Genomic DNA, 17,043 nt, shown 5'->3' on the forward strand with positions numbered 1-17,043 from the left:
CGCTAAGGACTAAATCTCGTGTCTTCAGAGTTACGTTACTCAAAATATTTTGCATATTGCAAAATATTTTGGCTCTGCCCGGCGCGAAAGCTAGAGAAAATTATTTTTTATTTTTGAGAACTGCGACGTCATGTGACGCCCCGACGAAGCACGCGGCTCTCATCTGGCAACGTTGCTCCCCTTCGTGTCTTCCGGCGGGCACTCACTTTTTGCACTCCGTTAGCGGAACACCGTGACATATCCTCCCCACGTGACATACCCTCCGACCGCTCCGAGCTTCGAGAAAACACAAAGGAGTGAGAAGACATCTCTCCCTTTCTTCCCTTCTTTCGATCAGAGTCACGTGATTTCTCCACCACGTGACCCTCCCCGGACGCCGGCGTCGTGTGCTAGGAGACGAGTGCCTTCTCCAGAACATGACGTCATTACAATTTGTGGGCTTATGATTACGTCACCTGCTCCTCGCGTCACCGAAACTTGTGGAGGTTCAGCAGGTCTTCCAAAAATTTACAGAAATGCGCACCGTTCGTAAGCAGGATTGAAATTTTGCGTATAGGCAGCTTCTTTTCATGAACCAAAGGAAATAAACGCTGTTTTCCGAGTCCGTACTGGATGGTCGCCATCCCCAAGCCGTGACTGTGAATCGAGTTCGAGCGCCGGCACCGGATGTGCTGTCCGGATGTTTTCTCAGAGTTTTCCTCAGACACTGCAAGGCAAATCTCGGCACAGTTCCCCACGAAGTTGGCCCAGGACGCAAAATCTTGCCAACATGCGATGGTGGTGGTGGTGATACAACTGTAGTCGGCCCATTAAGCTGGCTGGCAGTGCGTCCTGGGCCGACTTTACAGGGAACAGTGCCGACATTTGTCTTAAATCGTCCGAGGAACACCCAGGGGAAACACCCAGACAGCACAGCGTGAGTCTGAACTCGAATCCAGGTCCACAACATGCCGCCATATCGGAAGGGAGACCGCTCAGTAATAAACCACTACAAGGGAACCAACCTTGTGTTTTTTTCACCCAACAGCCATATAGCTTACTGTTTCCGCGTTATCAATGCGCATGATATGGTTCCGGAACGTTTCATCGAAATTTGTGGAATCGGTGTTTCTTATATTTCGTCGGGAGCCCCTCACAGAAACCTTAACTAAACGACTAGACAAGGTCCCAATCCAATCCAATCCAAGGTTACATACGGGCAACATCCTTATTTTGATGACTGGGATGGTTTAACGCTAACGGAGATACTCTCTCCAAGATTGCTTGGATATATGTGAAAGAAAAATACGGTTCAAGAAAAAGTAGAAAATCTAGAGGCTGTAGAGGGGCAAATATAGAGGACGATGGTTTTCCTCTACATGAGTCCTGACCGGCGATGATGGAATGTCCCAGCGGGCAGATGGTCGTGGCCTCACGCTAGGACGGCGCCGGTAGAACTGGCTGGCAGGCGCAGTGGCGCGCGCCAACAGAGGCACCTCCTGTCTTCCACGGGCCACCACAAGGCTTAGGACAAGAGCCGCTTATATTTCCAACAGTTCTTCTTGACCTTACGCGTTCGAAATATCGGCTGTGTATACGCTGTTCTTTTATAGAATACGAAAAAAAAAAAAAAACAGAATTCGGAGACACGACCCAGAAAGGTAGCTACACCTTATAGCAGAAGGGAGGAAAAGTGTGTGAGGGGGTGGCGAGAGGGAGAGCGAACAGAAAGGTACCTCTTACGTTATCTGCCCGTAAGTGCGAACGCGAAAAGCTGTATGAGGGCCCGGCTCAAGTGAAAAGTAAAAACTCCATGCGTGGGTATGAATATGGTATGTTGAACCATAGCATGGGCTGTGGAAACGTGCATGAAGCCTTCTGCGCTGCTTAAATGTCGTTGAAAAAAATCAAAATTCCCGCTAGAGGCGCGTGAAAAGGTGTTGTATAGAATGTGTGCTCTTGCCAGCAGAACTTGCGGGGTGAATTTTCGTCAATGGATTTATTTGGATTGGAATAACTGCCTCGTATACATTTATTCGACACAAATATGCACATATCCAGTGCGGCTGAAATATGACGCGTGCCACATTTGTACGTGCGCACGTGCTCATTCGCGCCATTACTTTGTATCGCTTATTCTATACAATCTATGTCGCATTCTATACAACACCTTTTCAAGTGACAAGGCAAGATTCATCTCTCAGGAATACCAAAATATAACCGAAGTTATTGGTGTAGTGATTTTCTTTGAGAATAGTTAGTTTTCATGCACGATCGTTTTGGCATAGGCAGGCTTCGGTGGCTCAGTCGGTAGCGTGTTCGCCTTCTGATCACGAGATCGCGGGTTCGAACCCGGCCGAGGACGCCAGCAACTTGGTGGCAGGGTACAAGTTGCTTAGACACGCCGTCTTCCGCGAGGGACGTTAAATACGGGGTGCCGTGTGATGAGCTTTCGTTAAAGAACGTTAAAGAACCCACAGGTGGGCAAAAGCAATCCACAGACCGACCGCTGTGGCGTCGCTCACGATCTCAGTTGTCTCGCGACGTAAACGCATAGGCGCAACGTAGCGTCCTTAATCAGAACGCGGCTGTCCTGCTAGACCGCTTCTGTATTCCTTTGGTCTTTCTGTGAGCCTTCTTGGCCACAGAGCGAAAAGCCAGAAATAGTACGCATGTATCCCAGGTTCTTGAGAGCAAACCAAAGAGAAAAGGGCGTCTTCAAACGGCATAGGATTCGGTGATGTTGCACGTGTCGCAGGATAGGATTGGGGATAATTTCAACCACCTGGAGTTCTTTTGACGTGCGCCGGAGATTTCTGACACGGCGCTGGAAGCAGTGTTAACCTCCTCCACAGCTACCGTCGTCGGCCGGGTTGGCACAGGACAGAGAGGGTCAGTTCGTTCAGTGTAGAGATAATAGGAACACGCCTATTAAAAAGCGCCGCGCACGGTTGGCACGGTGCTGCCTGCTGTCCAATGCACTATGCAAGTAGGTTAGCCTTTCGCGCAGCCCCTCAGCTTTCCCGTCGAGCACGTTGAACGGTCTCATTGGACCGCTCTCAAGTAAGGTACGACAGTCCGACAACAACAGCACGTGAACATGAAAGAACTGATGTTCTGAGGCTGGAACAACATAGAAGGGACAAATACATACAACGCCTACAGCTGGCTAACCTTTTCAGTGACTTTCATCTTTCAACAGCACGTGGTCAGGTTGCAACAGGACAAGAAGGGTCAGTTCGTTCAGTGTAAAGATCAGTAATCGAACCGCGCCTATTGGAAAGCGCCGCGCACGGTTGGCACGGTGCTGCCTGCTGTCCAGTGCACTATGCAAGTAGGTTAGCCTTTCGCGCAGCCCCTCAGCTTTCCCGTCGAGCACGTTGAACGATCTCATACCGCTCTCAAGTAAGGCATGACAATACGAGAACAACTCCACGTGGCCACCAGCCGTGTTACCAGCTCGTGGCTCAGGTGCTAGCGTGCTGGCCATGTCACGTCAAGACTGGGAGGTACCCGCGGGTTCGAATCCCGGTGCCGGCTATGCTGTCTGGGGTTTTTCCTGGGTTTTCCTCAGACGCTTTCAGAGACAGCTATGTCGGCACAGTTCCCTTAGAAGTCGACCCAGGACGCACATTCCCCCCAGGGCGTTAGTCGTGACGTTGCCCACCTCTGTGAGGCCGACAACGGCGATCCCTTTCACCACCCGGGAGGTGGTACCAAAGGGAGGTACCCGGTTTTGAATCCTTGCGCCGGCTTTGCTGTCTGTGGTTTTCCTCAGATGCTGCCAGACACAGTTCTCCTAGAAGTCGGCCCAGGACACACATTCCCCCGAAGGCATAAGTCGTGACGTTGCCAACATCTGTGATGCCGACAACGGGTACCACGTGACAAGCGACAAAAAAAAAGAAGATTAAATAAAAATAATAAAGAATCGAAAGAACTCAGTAGGCCATTTGCAAAAGTTCCAGGGAGCAGCGCGCGGCCTGGCAGGGCGTGCCGGGAAATGCTGTGCAAAACGACAGTGATTTGCTATCGTCTCCCACCGTCGTCGTCGTCGTCGTCGTACTGGTGCACGCACCGTCGCTGTCGTTTTGCACAGCATTTCCCGGCATGCCCTCCCAGGGCGCGCGCTGCTCCCCGGAACTTTTGCAAATGGCCTAACCATCCCTACGCTGTGCCGATGAGAGCGAAGAAGCTCGAAGCGGCCGTCTTCCTTCAGATCGGCGTTCTAATGATCGCCGTGGAGGGAGACAATGTAGTGCATGCCTGCTCTTCGTTTTTAGGGCGAGGGCAGTACTATTTTTGAGCCGTGATGTGGGCAAGCTTACGCTAGTCCCATCCTGCAGTTGGCAATACAAAATGGCCTAATACCACCTGCCTCACTTATCGCGCGCATGTCTCTTCTCCTCTGTTGTGTTCCGCTGGATATGCTCCAAGGAAATCGCTGGATCAGGAAACTATGGCCCCTTGGAGCAAATGTTTTACCCTTGCTCCGCCAACGTAACATTCGACGATAGATCAGACTCCTCTGCCAGTGGAACTGTTTCTGCCTCTTCCCGGAGCAAAACAGTCCCCAGCTCTGCGAATGGGATGCGCCGGGGGTACGGACAAAAGCTCACCGGGACTGCACCCGTCGAGACTGACCAGGGTTAGGTCAAAAGAGCCTTTTACGTATTTCACACGTTGGGGAGTACGGTGCGGTGAGCTTTTGTCCGGTGAGCTTATGCCCTGTGAGCTTTTGTCCGGGATTCGGGGGGGGATTTTTACGGGGGGGGGGGGGGGGGGGGGGGTCGAAGTAGCTTGCCGTGTTTGGTCGCACTCAAGTGGGCACCGTGGGATTTTTACGGCAATTGGTTCCGGTGGAGCAGCGTACCAATGGGCTCTTTCGCTCAGCTGTCCAGCTGGTTCACACACGAGGGTGAAGGAAGAAAAATCAGCCAAGTAATGTAATGTAACTTTTTAAAAAAATTGTTCAGCAGTTGTACTGTCCTAGCATAGTATACCATGTTAGAAACAGATGATTTCTCATGGACCCTAACAGCATGATGCGGGTTAATCTAAGGACATTCTGACCCTAAAAGTTCGTAGAATAAGAATGGCAGGGTGCTTGAATCCTCGACGAAACGACGTTAGGGAACTGACGCGAGTTACATTTTGCAGTTACTTTAACCAAAAGCAGTAAATATAGTTACAACTTACCATTGTAGAAAAGTAACTAGTCACTGCAGAAAGTAAAATAGAAGACTGCGTTCAGCCAACCCCAAATTTTGCGGATAGGCAGCCATTTGTCTTGAGTCTTGTTAGAATTTTTTGTAATCCTTATGGTGCTGTAGAAGAAATATTAAAAATTGAGCAAAATATCTCCATGCATTTTCGTATTTTCTAATGCCCATCTCAGCTGCCGTTTTCTCTTGTGTACTTCTTTCTCATTTCACCACACACAGGTGGCACCTACATACAGAATAACGTCAGAAAGGGCATGTCACGACCTTATAGGCAGCGCTGCTTGTGTGAAGTGATGTGGATGTGAAGCAGACACAATAAAAACTTGTGGCGTACGTTTGTGTGGGATAGGCCCATGAAAATGTATGGGGCGAGATTTTGCTCGATTTTTAATTTTCTTTCGACACGACCCCATAGCACTTACAAAAAAATTCCAATAAAACTTCAGACAAATGGCTATCGGACTGCAAAACATGAGATGGGTGAAACCCCGTATTCTATTTTTACAACGCGATCGAAATGTAACATTTGCTAGACTAACCCCGTAGATAAAGTTACAAGCTACTTGGAATGTAGTTACTACCCAAGACTGTTGTTTGTGGTTGTTATGGGAAAATTTATTATGTACGTAATACACAACTTGTACACAACACAAGCTGATGGCACTAGGAACTTTAGAGGCTCTAATGACTATGTACAAGGCATGAAAAAACACAGGCACTATACAGGATAAACTATATGTACACTATATACATCCATAATTCATTGGCAAATACGGGCCTGGACTATATGCTATACCATATGTATACCGTACGGCTGAAAGTATGAACAAGGAAAATAATTACACGATGCACACTATGTACAATCAATTAAGCTCCCCGTCCTGTACACAAGCTGAGGTGCGCTCCCATAGCCTATTGAACAGATCACGCCTGAGCACGAGTAGCTCCCACTGCAGGGAGCTCATGAGACGCCAGCGTCACACAAACAACAACAACGGCACGCGATTCCAACGTTGTGCCATGGTTGTGAAACTACCTTACAATGCGCTGTCTACAATATGTCGGCACCGCAAGAACACTAGGCTGTGGGAGACGGACGACAACATTTTAATGACACAGGACAAACGACGTTTTGTGTGATGGCGAACAAGACCCCAGAAGATCCTTGACCGTATGACACTCATAGAGCACTTGGTTGTTTGTCTTGGCACGACTACAATAGGGACAACTGTTTGTAGACACAAGGTTCCACGAGAAAGGATGGTCGCATGTGGGCAGGACATCCTAAGGCAAAACACCACATCACATCACGTGGAGGTCCAGGGGCTACGGCAGTGCGTGTTGTACCTGATAAACACTTTCAATATTATTGTGCGCTCCGCGAAAACTGACAAGGACGCGTTGCTAGGACAAGATGTGTACCAAATTCACAACAGCATTCCACTGTCTTCAACCACAGGCATGACGAAGCTGATTATGATCAGTCACCTCACAGTGGGCACCAAAGTCCCGCGGTGTTACAAAAAAAAAAAGGTTTAGATGTGCGTTTAGGGCAGAGGGTGAGTGAGAGGGCGAGAGTCCCGCCGATTTAGTGACACTGAAAGTGTGGTTCTAAAAAGGTGGTAGTGCGAACAACGGAAAAGAGCGTGCGCTAGATCTTCCAGACCGCAGAGTCAAACTGTCGTAAGCGGAAACGCCACTCAGCTGTAAGAGCCACGTTGAGTCTCATCCGCAGCATTAATGCAGCGTCTTGACGAGAGTTGTTTCGTGGCATCCGGAAAGGGAGCGTAGGATAAACTCTGGCAAAGCATAGATTGAGGGGAGAGTGTCAGTTGTCCACTGGCGGATAACCAAGGTGCCGCTAGTCGTCGAAAGACGGAACTACAGTCTCCTCTCAGCAGTGCAGTACTCATCCGCCTATATTTTTTTTAAATTCAATATTAGCGCCGCGAAGTGGGGGACGGGGGTTTGTATGCGTCCTGGGCCAACTTCAGGGGGAACTGTGCAGACATTCGTCTGGAAAGTCTTCGGAAGACCAAGGGAAAACCTCAGACCACACGGCCGGTGGTATGAGTCGAACCCACCAGTCTTCAGCAGGACCTTGGCTACCACCGACGAGCCGTTGGTCATCCGCCTCTTACATGAGAGAGCTGCCTCTGAGGCACTGTCAGCCTCTTCATTCCCCACCACACCACAATGGGCTAGAACCCACTGGAGAGCTTGCCTGTGTCCTGCTTCATAGGCGTGCTGGTGTAATCCACTGACACGCCCATCACCAGGGTGCTGACAAGTCTCGTGTGTCTGTGTTCTCAATAGATTGCAGTGCAGATTTTGAGTCGGTGGACACTGTCCATTCTCGCTGGCTAAAACCAACGATGCATTGCAGAAAGAACAGAATGACATAGAGTTCTGTAGCTGTTGATGAGGTTAGATGCGAAAGGTGTCGTCCTTGCACTATGCCCCGAGGTAGTCACCATTCCCGTTTTATGGTGAGATCTGTTGCCTGAACCACTTATGCAATATATTGATTATTGATGCATTATGATGTTGATTTCAATGCTTAGAAAAAGTTTCTTTTTTTTTTTCAAAGACACGAGCAGGATGAACGAAGCAATGCTGAGAATTGCCAGGTGACGTGGAACCCAGTGTTGCTTTCAGTGTTGTGTGCAGCCTTTGTGGTGATTTTGTGCTGGAAGCGCACTTTACAATATAGTCCGGCTTCAGATGTGCTCTTCCAGGCCATGCATGCCGACGTCCTCAAGCTGAACAAAAGAAAACTGAAATTACGAGCCTCCAATGTAGCAGTGAAATACAAATGCAGCTGCATTAGCATTTTGGCGTTTACCCAAGAAGGCTGTCATGTTGCGGTACATAGCTGGTGTCTGCTGGATTGTCAATGTCATCAATACTGCTCTCTGTCACATCCACAAGTGGTGTAGAGCAACATAATGGTCCCCATGTTAGATGCCCGAATGCTGTGATGAACCCAGATTCTCAGAAATCTTCACCCGTTTGAGTCGATGATGTTCGTAAAGGTACAACGTTATGATTTGCTTGTGTGCCTAGAAGTTGAGAAATGTATCAGCTGTATGTTGCCATTATAGTGCCACGTTGTTACGTACCGGCTCTCCTTGTTTGCGGAACTGTTGTTTGGGTCCACTTCGACTGTTTTCGGAGAGAGCACTGCATCCCTTTTTCTTGAGCCGAAGGTACGCCGGCTCCACACTTCATGCCCTGCGGGTCGTTTGTCGGTTTCATTTCAAACTTCGTGAAACAACGATAACAAGAGAACAACATACCAGCACGACAACGATAATATGCAGCGGAAACCACACTTACATGCGAGCCGTGGCCTGTGACAGGATTCTCGAGCCTGGTGGCAGGATGCGAAACCAGCGGGACAAACCATTTTGTAGTGGTGGGCGTGTACACACAGAGTACCGACTCGGGGTTCACCCCAGGGCACGTGTACGCCATCCCCTGCAAACAGATAATGGGTTATTCGACCGGTTTCGTATCTCACCACCGGGCTCGAGAATCCTGTCACAGGCCACAGCTCGCGAGTTGCACGTAAGCGTGATTTCTGCTGTCTGTATTGCATTGCAAAGATCATGCTGCTTGCCCGTTGTTGCTATCGTGTGATGCAGGGCAAAATGCTGGTCGAGATAATTAGGGGACTATCGCATTTGTTGCGGTTGATTCCGAAACTACAGTGCCACTTTAACTCAACAATAATGCCAAAAATCTGACGTGAATTAGTGGAGTTGTTTCTGATCTAATGATCTAAATCTAATCTAACAATCTAATCTAATCTGATCAATCTGATGTAATGCATGGCAAGAGCAGACGACGGATGTGGAGAGCATTCCGGAATTCCCTCCGTATACGACTCTGCATTTAGTTACACTTGTTCACTTGGTTTCGGTATCGTCCGCAACGCCGCGTTCGACCGTTTCGCCACCTGGCGGAAAGGAGCTGAAACACAGGTACAGCCGGTTAGGCAGCGGCGGTTTTCTAGTTTACACAATTTTTTACGACAGTATCGACATAAAATTGTGGGGCATAATACGTCCTCTAACATCTACCTTTGCTTTCCGACACTGTTCTTCTTTGTTTTATCTTCGTTACAAACCCCGAAGTTTATATTTGCAAACGCTGTATACTGTGATGTGAACGCAACGGCCTCGCAGGCAATCGCCTGCGCTGTGCTCGAATTAGTGCAAGTCTGTAAAACTCGCGTATTTAACATGTAAGCTGTTGTTGGAAGAGAAATTTGGCCAAGTTGCAAAGGTTGAAGAGGTATATCCCCAGTGTATGTATCATTGCAGGCGACATGCGTACCACATTTTCTGACGCGGCGTGCCGACCAGGCAGGTTCAAGGACGGCTTTACTCCTGCTCTCAGTCTAGGTTTGAATTTCCCGACTCCCGAGGCTTCAGCGAGTGACATGTTGAGTTCGTAGTCGTCCGACCGAAAGTGTAAACCACAGACGGCAATTTCAGTTCTCGGCAGGACTTCATCACGTCCTATCAGTTCTAGCCATGCAGTCCGTGCTGGTTCTTTCCACGGGACCGTATGCCGACGATATCCGTGGGCATTCCGTCCACTGTTCATGCACCCGCGAACACCACATACCGACGGCATTGCGAGTTGCGACAGGAAGTACCGCCTGTACGAATAGTGACTATCCTGTTGTCACATAGCACATAACATCACATCACATACAAGGTTTTGCACCACAGCACAGCGCCTGCCTTCGTATAGGAGTTTAATGTAGCCCATAGTCCACAGTGTAGCCGGCTCAGGCGCCCAAGTATTCACTCGCCCGTCTTGCTTCCGACATAGTCTTTTTGCCGGCTATCAGCCTACCCCACGTGACTCGTTCAACGCCCTCTACTCTTCCTCGCTTCCGTGCGGCCTGCGGAGACGATGCAGCAGCTCTAGGAAATTTTGTGGTGTGGGTGTTGCATTGGAAACCACACCCGCGTACTTACTATACGTCCTCATTTGACTGCTAGGTGAAAATTTGCGAAATGCATGACATGCAGACCAATGTGTCCTCGTTCGGGGATTGAGAGGCACTTGAACTCTTATGCTGACTTCTTTCATGTCCGAACCGTTTTGTTGTGAACCGCGGTTACCACTAGTATTTTGTCCGGTTCGGGTTGAACAGTGTCTCGAAAATTGCGGTTCGAGTTCGGTTCGACGCCCTGATATATATAAATACAAAATAAACGAGACGTGAACAATACAGAAAGGAGTAGGGTATTTATTACGAGCAACGTCTTGTCACTGACGGCCTGGGGTAACTGGGGTAAATGCAATATTCAACCGCATACGGTGAAGAAGAGACTGTCGCGGAAGGCGATGAGGAAAAGACGCAGAGAGAGACGGATCCACTGCGTGGAGCAGAGAGTACACTGTAAACTGAAAAACACCCTTATGGGTGTAAATCGCTTGTCCTATAATTGACTCCTCTTTTTACACCGTATGGTCTGGAACACCCTTTTTAGAGGGTGTATCCCGTGTAAAACGCCCTTTGAAAGGGCGCTTTTCCTTGAAAATGCCGTCTTTTGCACCCTTTATACACCTTTTTAGGAGGGTGTTTAACGATCTTACACCCTCCTAAAAGGGTGTTTAAAGGGTGCAAAAGAGGGCATTTTCAAATAAAAGCGCCCTTTCCAGGGGTGATTTACACGGAATACACCCTCTAAAAAGGGTGTTCCAGACCATGTACGGTGCAAAAAGAGGTGTCAGTTATAGGACAAGCCATTTACACCCATAAGGGTGTTTTCCAGTTTACAGTGTAGGGTGACATATGTCATTCAGCCACTGTGATCTCGTCTTGTCTGCAGAGATAACACGGACAAGGGCCTGACGGTCACCTTTGGGCAAGATGATAGAGTGGGCTGAAGCTATCTGATGTCCCCGTAGGACAGCCTGGTGAGCCTCTTCATTGGTATGGCAGTCGTGGGTGCTGTCAGTCGTTTCGGTCTTTTATAGCCGAGTCCACGGCTCGCTTTCTTTGTTGTTTGGTGGCATTGAAAGTAAAATATGTAGCCGGCATAGTTTTCCAAGGAGGATTCCATCCAGGAGGATCTCTCAAAAACCTCCCAGTGCTCGTCATCTGTATAGGGGAATAGAAGGAAGAACACCACCTCACATGCACAAAGCAGGGCCGCTCCCTGAGATATCAAGTACAAAAAGACTTTTCCGAAGTGACCTCCCCAGGGAACTTGAATTTCCATTGCTTTCAGGATTACGCTATGGATTCATCGGACAGAATGTACTGATAACCTTCCCAGCGTCTCATACTAGTATTTAAAAAACACAAAGAAAAACACTAATTTCGCTGCCCCAAATTTTCACGAAGCGAAGTCTCGGCTAAAATCTGTGGCGGGGATTAGTCCAATATTACCCTTACAGCATTTCGTAAGAAGAGCATTGATACGCATTATTTTTATACGCTTTTGCGCTTGTCAGGCACGCGAAATTTTCGCAAATATCAGTCTGGTTCGCAACTATTAAATATATTTTTTGAAGTAAAAGATAGGACAACCATGCTCCACCTTTATCGACATAACCCACTACCACGTGAGTCCTACAATGCTTCTACGCTTGTGTCGAAATTTAATCCACGCGCCTAACCACTGTGGTGGTTGTAGAGACCAAAGTAGAGAACTCTTAACATAACAAAATAACAAGGTTTACTCAGGTGAGTAAACCTTGTTATTTTGTTATGTTAAGTCGGAGTTCTCTACTTTTTTGTCCAGTTATGTCGTCTCCCGGCTTTTGGAGTATTTTTGCACTGTGGTGTCGCTTATGATCGAATTTCTCTTCTTCTTCTTATGCATGTGCACATGTATGAATTATTTTACTATTAAAAGGACCATGAAATTATTTTCGTGAATTCCGAGTACCCTGCAGGAAACCGTTCTCATGATCCCTCACTATCGCACACACATCGACTTTTAACCGTATTCAGTACAACAAGGGCGCAGTAATCAGATAAAAATAGCAAGGCGTGACCGCTGGATATATGCCATATATGCCTTCGAAGCGGGCTTACGTCATCGTCATCCAATTCTCTCAGCCAATTGTGAACGACGAGGATCACACACCCCGCGGGACCATGTGGATGCATGGTTTCAGTTTGGACAACAACGACATCGTATATCTGCCGTCGAAATCACTCGAAATATGGCGAAAAGCAAATTGTCGGCGATGGAGGAAGAGATTATGCGACACACACAGCGTCTATGGATCGTTCGGTACTCAGCAGCTCGTAAAATGTCACCGACGGAGGTATGTTCTGACGAAGAAGAAGTTGAGAGAGGAAAACGTGCTCCGGTAACCATGCTGACAGTACTGACCACGGATCGCGCATAGGGTTCTCCAAAGCGTGGTCACCGGCCGCCATATTGGTGGGCCCAACGTATTCTGTCGTCTGCATTTAGTTCAAGCGGGTCTGCATTTAGTTCACGTATTTTTTAAAATTTCCTTGAAACTAAAGGGCATGTCATACCAGTTTAAACCGCAATAAATACTCCAAATCAAATCGCTTCCTATTGTTTCCTATGGGAGCAGCCGGCGCCAGTGGGCCCTCCAACATGGCGGCCCGAATGCAGGCCTCTCCCCCACGAGCCCCTCTCCCATGCGCGATCCAGCCTTTATACATAGAGATCAGTGGTACTGACCATAGATTGAGAAGTTACCCGCCAAAAAGAACTCGTTACAAGTTAAGTTACCGTGTGAAAAATGTAACTAAGTTAATAACGAAGTTCTTCAGCCTGAAACGTAACTCGCAGTTACTGAGTTACTTAAAAAAAAGAACGAGTTACTTCCAAGTTACTTCAGACACAAAATAGCATTACGCAGGTGTAGCGCGCATGAGCAGCTGAGTTAGACCTTGAGTTGCCTGCGGAGGAGTGCAACACGCTTAGATCGTTGTCATGTGCAACACGCTTAGACGGTTGTCGTTTATGTCCAACAATAGACCTCTCCCTGTTTGTAAACAAATGACGTCATAGTGTTCGACAGCGCTACAAATTTGGTAGAATTGAACTACGCTCGAAGCTAGAGGTGAACAAGGTCGCGCGCGGAAGCCACGGTCTTGGGGCGACTACGATATCTTCCCCTTCCTTCAATGAGAGGCAGAGAACAACTCCCATTTGTGGAACCCAGCCCTCTCCTTCCGATTTGTTTCGGTTTCAGTCTGTTTACCAATGTCATGATGACGTTTCTCTGGTAGAGGTCTATTCGAATGCTTTGCATCTTACTCCCCGTGGGTACACAATGGTTCAGCTTCATTTCAATGTCAGCGGTTCTTACTTTCTGAATAAAATACTGTCATTGATTGAATATCTCGTTTCATGGCAAAAAATGCCATGAAGGAACCGGAGAGAAAGCAAGAAAATATGTGGATGTGAGTGAAAAGCGAGTAAAAAGTAACTAGGAACTTAACTTAAGTTACTTAGGCAAAGTTACCTGAAAAAGGAACGAGTTCCTCTGAAAGTCACCACGGCGCAAAAGTACCGAGTTAAGTTACAAGTTACCCAAAAAAAAGGAACTTAGTTACAGTAACGAGTTACCTCGAACTCTGGTACTGACAGTCAACGGCTATATTACATTTCTTGTAGGTCCTCTCATCCCTTAGGATCTTCTTGTCATCTTGTAGGATCCTGTGTCAACGGTTAGATACAATCTTGTCTCCAGGTCAAATTAAAACGTATTTCATGGCGAAGTATGCGAGCTTGTTTGCAAATTTTGCAGTTTGCTCGCAAAAGCCCGTCCACGAATCGGCAACATGTTCTGTGTATGATGTCACGGCCAGTTCGTCTCGGAGGCGTGCCGTAGCAGCTGCTGTTCGCGCCCATGGTTAATATATAATACCTTCGCTATTTTACCCATTTTCAACTTCATATTTCACAGAGTGAATGCTGTAGTAAAGGGGAAGAAATTAAAAATGATCGTGGGCTGGTCAAATATCCTTTCATGGTCCCTTTAAGGGGCTCCAGTCATGCGCGTGGTTGAAAACATGACACCAGTCATGCCTCCTAGCCACAACAAAGTATATTCTCCTGCGACAAACATTTTTCTTTTACATTGTGCTACCAATAAACGCGACGCAACTTGCGAACAGAACAAGCACGTAAACAAACTTGGTGAGCATTTGTCCTTCTGGAGTGTTCGGACGGTGAGCAAAATGCTGTATTATCGACAGTCCTGGTTTCATGAAAGGACTTGGTTGGGACAGGTATCTATCTGTTAAAGGCAAATAACATTCCGATAGAGAGCCTGGAGGTTTGTTGATTGTGTTGTTGGTTTTCTTGATAAGCCAAGATTCCAGTTGTTTTCGGACTCCCAACGATCTTCATGAGCTAATTGAGAGTCTTAGTAGTAAAAGATAGCGTTGGTAGTTCTTCGCACGCCCATAACAGATATACAGAGCTTCGCGCAGTGCGCAGAACCGCCAACGCTGTCGCTAGGGTTCCGCCTTTTCGGTTTTTATTTTTGGACGGATTCGGCGTATGTTTTTCGGTGTTTATTAATTTCAACTAAATCGGCGTTTTTCCATGTTTTTCCTGGCGCCTACATGGTTTACCCGGCGGTTACCGGTGAATAGCAATCACAATGTAATTTCCGCGCGACGCGCATTCAACGATTGTATCTCATTACGGCCGAAGTCTGATTACGGCCGATGTCTCAATACGGCCGAATGTCTTCGGTGGCGTTTTACGACTAACGAAAAAGTATACGGACATTTTTCACAACCATCGTATTTCTGTATGGTTTTCTGATCTGCATCAACAATTTGCTGGGCATGTGCAGCAATTTATCCCTGTCATCGCTCTTGGAATGTACCTCTGTATTCGGTGTTTCTCGATTGAAACCGAATGAGGGAAAATTTAAACGGCGTATCTTTTTCGGTGTTTTTCGATAAAAACCGGAAACGCGAAGGCGGCTGCGTACGACGCACTAAAGTTAACTAATATGGCCGGTTTGTCAAAGCTGACGTTATGACTTTTACCTTTAACACGTACTTATGCCATATATGTAAGCCATTTCATCATGATGATGGAAATTGGACTGGTTCGGGAAACGTCGAGTATGTCATCGTTTTCTTGTTGCAGTGCCGGCCTTTGGACAGTTTTTAAAAGTCAGCAATGTAACGTTACCTTCGATTGAGTCATTCATTACATCATAAGTAACATCACATTCAACTTTGTAGAGGTAATTTATATCGCAGTTCGACTCATCTTCGCTTCTGATTGTTCCGCCTTACGATAGTCCTCGCCCTTTCGGCTTTCCTCCTTGTGGTTAAATTGACCTTCAAGCCCTTGTGGTTCTTTGGTGTTTTCATTCTTTGACTTAATTTGAGTGATGAAAGATGAAAGTCACTGAAAAGGTTAGCCAGCTGTAGGACTCGAACCCCCATCTTCTGGATTACCGGTCCAGGGCTCTACCAATTGAGCTAAGCTAACACGCCTTCTCAGCGACTTCCAGGGTGCATCTCATGTTAATTTGAGTTTCCGCCTTCTAAGTGTGTTTCCACGTAGAAAAACAGCTGTTTTTCTCTTTCTTTCTTTCTTTTTTTTTTTTTTTTTTTGTTGTGCAGTACAGCGCGTGCATAGGGTTCTTTGTTTTCGTGTTAAACCCGATTTTTCCCGATAGTTCGCCCCGAACAGGCTTTTAAGAATTCGGGTAAAACCCGATATCTACCCGAAATCCTCGCGGTCCTTCCACTTGTCATTCTGGGTAAACCGTCCGAAAAGTGAATCGTAATATCAGCAGAGAGAGCTATTTGTGACAACCTATTTGTCCTTCTTTTATGATCCCCCACTCCTGCAGGAGTCTAAGACGAGTTTTTGTGCAGCTCGGGATAAGTGTTCGAATACGGCGGTCATTAAATGCCCCAATTCCGAACGGAAATACAGTGAACCCTCGTTATTATGACCGTGGTCGTTCCTGAAAATTTTGGTCATAATGCGGAATTGTCATATTAACGGGGGGGATTTGCAGAGGTTACACTGCATTGTCCCCCAGGAGTATGGTCGTAAAGCGCGTATGTCAGATTATCGGGGGTCATATTAACGAGGGTTCACTGTACACAAAGATTCTCGTTTCTCGTCACAGTGTCACAGCATAGTGGCTCGTTTCATATGCCTTCCGTTTCACCCGAAAATTCCCCGATGACATGTTAAACAGAAGATCATATAGCGCCCGATTTCTCCCGAATTCTCGTGTGCAAATACCACCCGATTTTTCCCTGCCGAATTTGAAAAAACATAAAACCCGAAAACAATAAAGAATCCTACGCGGGTGCAACACGTAATCATGGACGTACTGAGAAAAGGGGGAGGGGGGGTTGCTTTCGCCGGGATCTCCAAGATCACCTGCGGAAATTGCACGTACTTTAGCGGAAGTTTCAATTATCCTTATTCTACCGTCAATAGTGTCCATTGGGTGCACGCTTCCCCTTCCCCCCCCTAAGCTCTTTGCCTTCCCCTAAAAAAATACTGGGAACGCTCATGCTCCGGTAACTACGAAAGTAACTCTTGTCCGAGGCGTTTGTGACATGGTCAGGCTACAATGAAAGATGAAAGTCACTGAAAAGGTTAGCCAGCTGTAGGGATCGAACCCACATCCTCTGACCCCGAAAGTCGCTGGAGAGGCGTGTTAGCTTAGCTCAATTGGTAGAGCCCTGGACCGGTAATCCAGAGGATGTGGGTTCGATCCCTACAGCTGGCTAACCTTTTCAGTGACTTTCATCTTTCATTGTTGATTTCTTAGGCAATTTGAGGCTTTGTTTGTATCTGTCCCTTCTATGTTGTTCCAG

At 47.3% G+C, this 17,043-nt stretch overlaps 1 protein-coding gene and 1 non-coding gene across 3 annotated transcripts; one reads left to right on the forward strand and one right to left on the reverse strand.

The window, feature by feature from the left end:
- Nucleotides 1-6,290: 6,290 nt before the first annotated feature.
- LOC135384179 (uncharacterized) lies at nt 6,291-10,039 on the reverse strand. Of its 2 annotated transcripts, XR_010420279.1 has the most exons (5): nt 9,546-10,039; nt 8,544-8,684; nt 8,327-8,438; nt 8,050-8,266; nt 6,291-7,966 (listed from the first exon to the last, which is right to left on the reverse strand). XR_010420279.1 is itself a non-coding variant. In XM_064613398.1 (4 exons), exons 1-4 carry the CDS (start codon nt 9,846-9,848, stop codon nt 8,199-8,201), a joined length of 624 nt encoding a protein of 207 aa, XP_064469468.1. In that variant the 5' UTR covers nt 9,849-10,039; the 3' UTR covers nt 6,291-8,198. The 2 variants fall into 2 exon arrangements, 1 of the variants encoding a protein (XP_064469468.1); XM_064613398.1 differs by having other exon boundaries at nt 6,291-8,266.
- A 6,843-nt stretch (nt 10,040-16,882) lies between these two features.
- Trnat-ggu (transfer RNA threonine (anticodon GGU)) lies at nt 16,883-16,955 on the forward strand. The gene has a single exon. It is a non-coding gene; the product is annotated as a tRNA-Thr (tRNA).
- The last annotated feature ends 88 nt before the right edge of the window (nt 16,956-17,043 follow it).

Source organism: Ornithodoros turicata, chromosome 2, assembly GCF_037126465.1.
Source record: "Ornithodoros turicata isolate Travis chromosome 2, ASM3712646v1, whole genome shotgun sequence".
Classification (NCBI taxonomy): Eukaryota; Metazoa; Arthropoda; class Arachnida; order Ixodida; family Argasidae; genus Ornithodoros; species Ornithodoros turicata.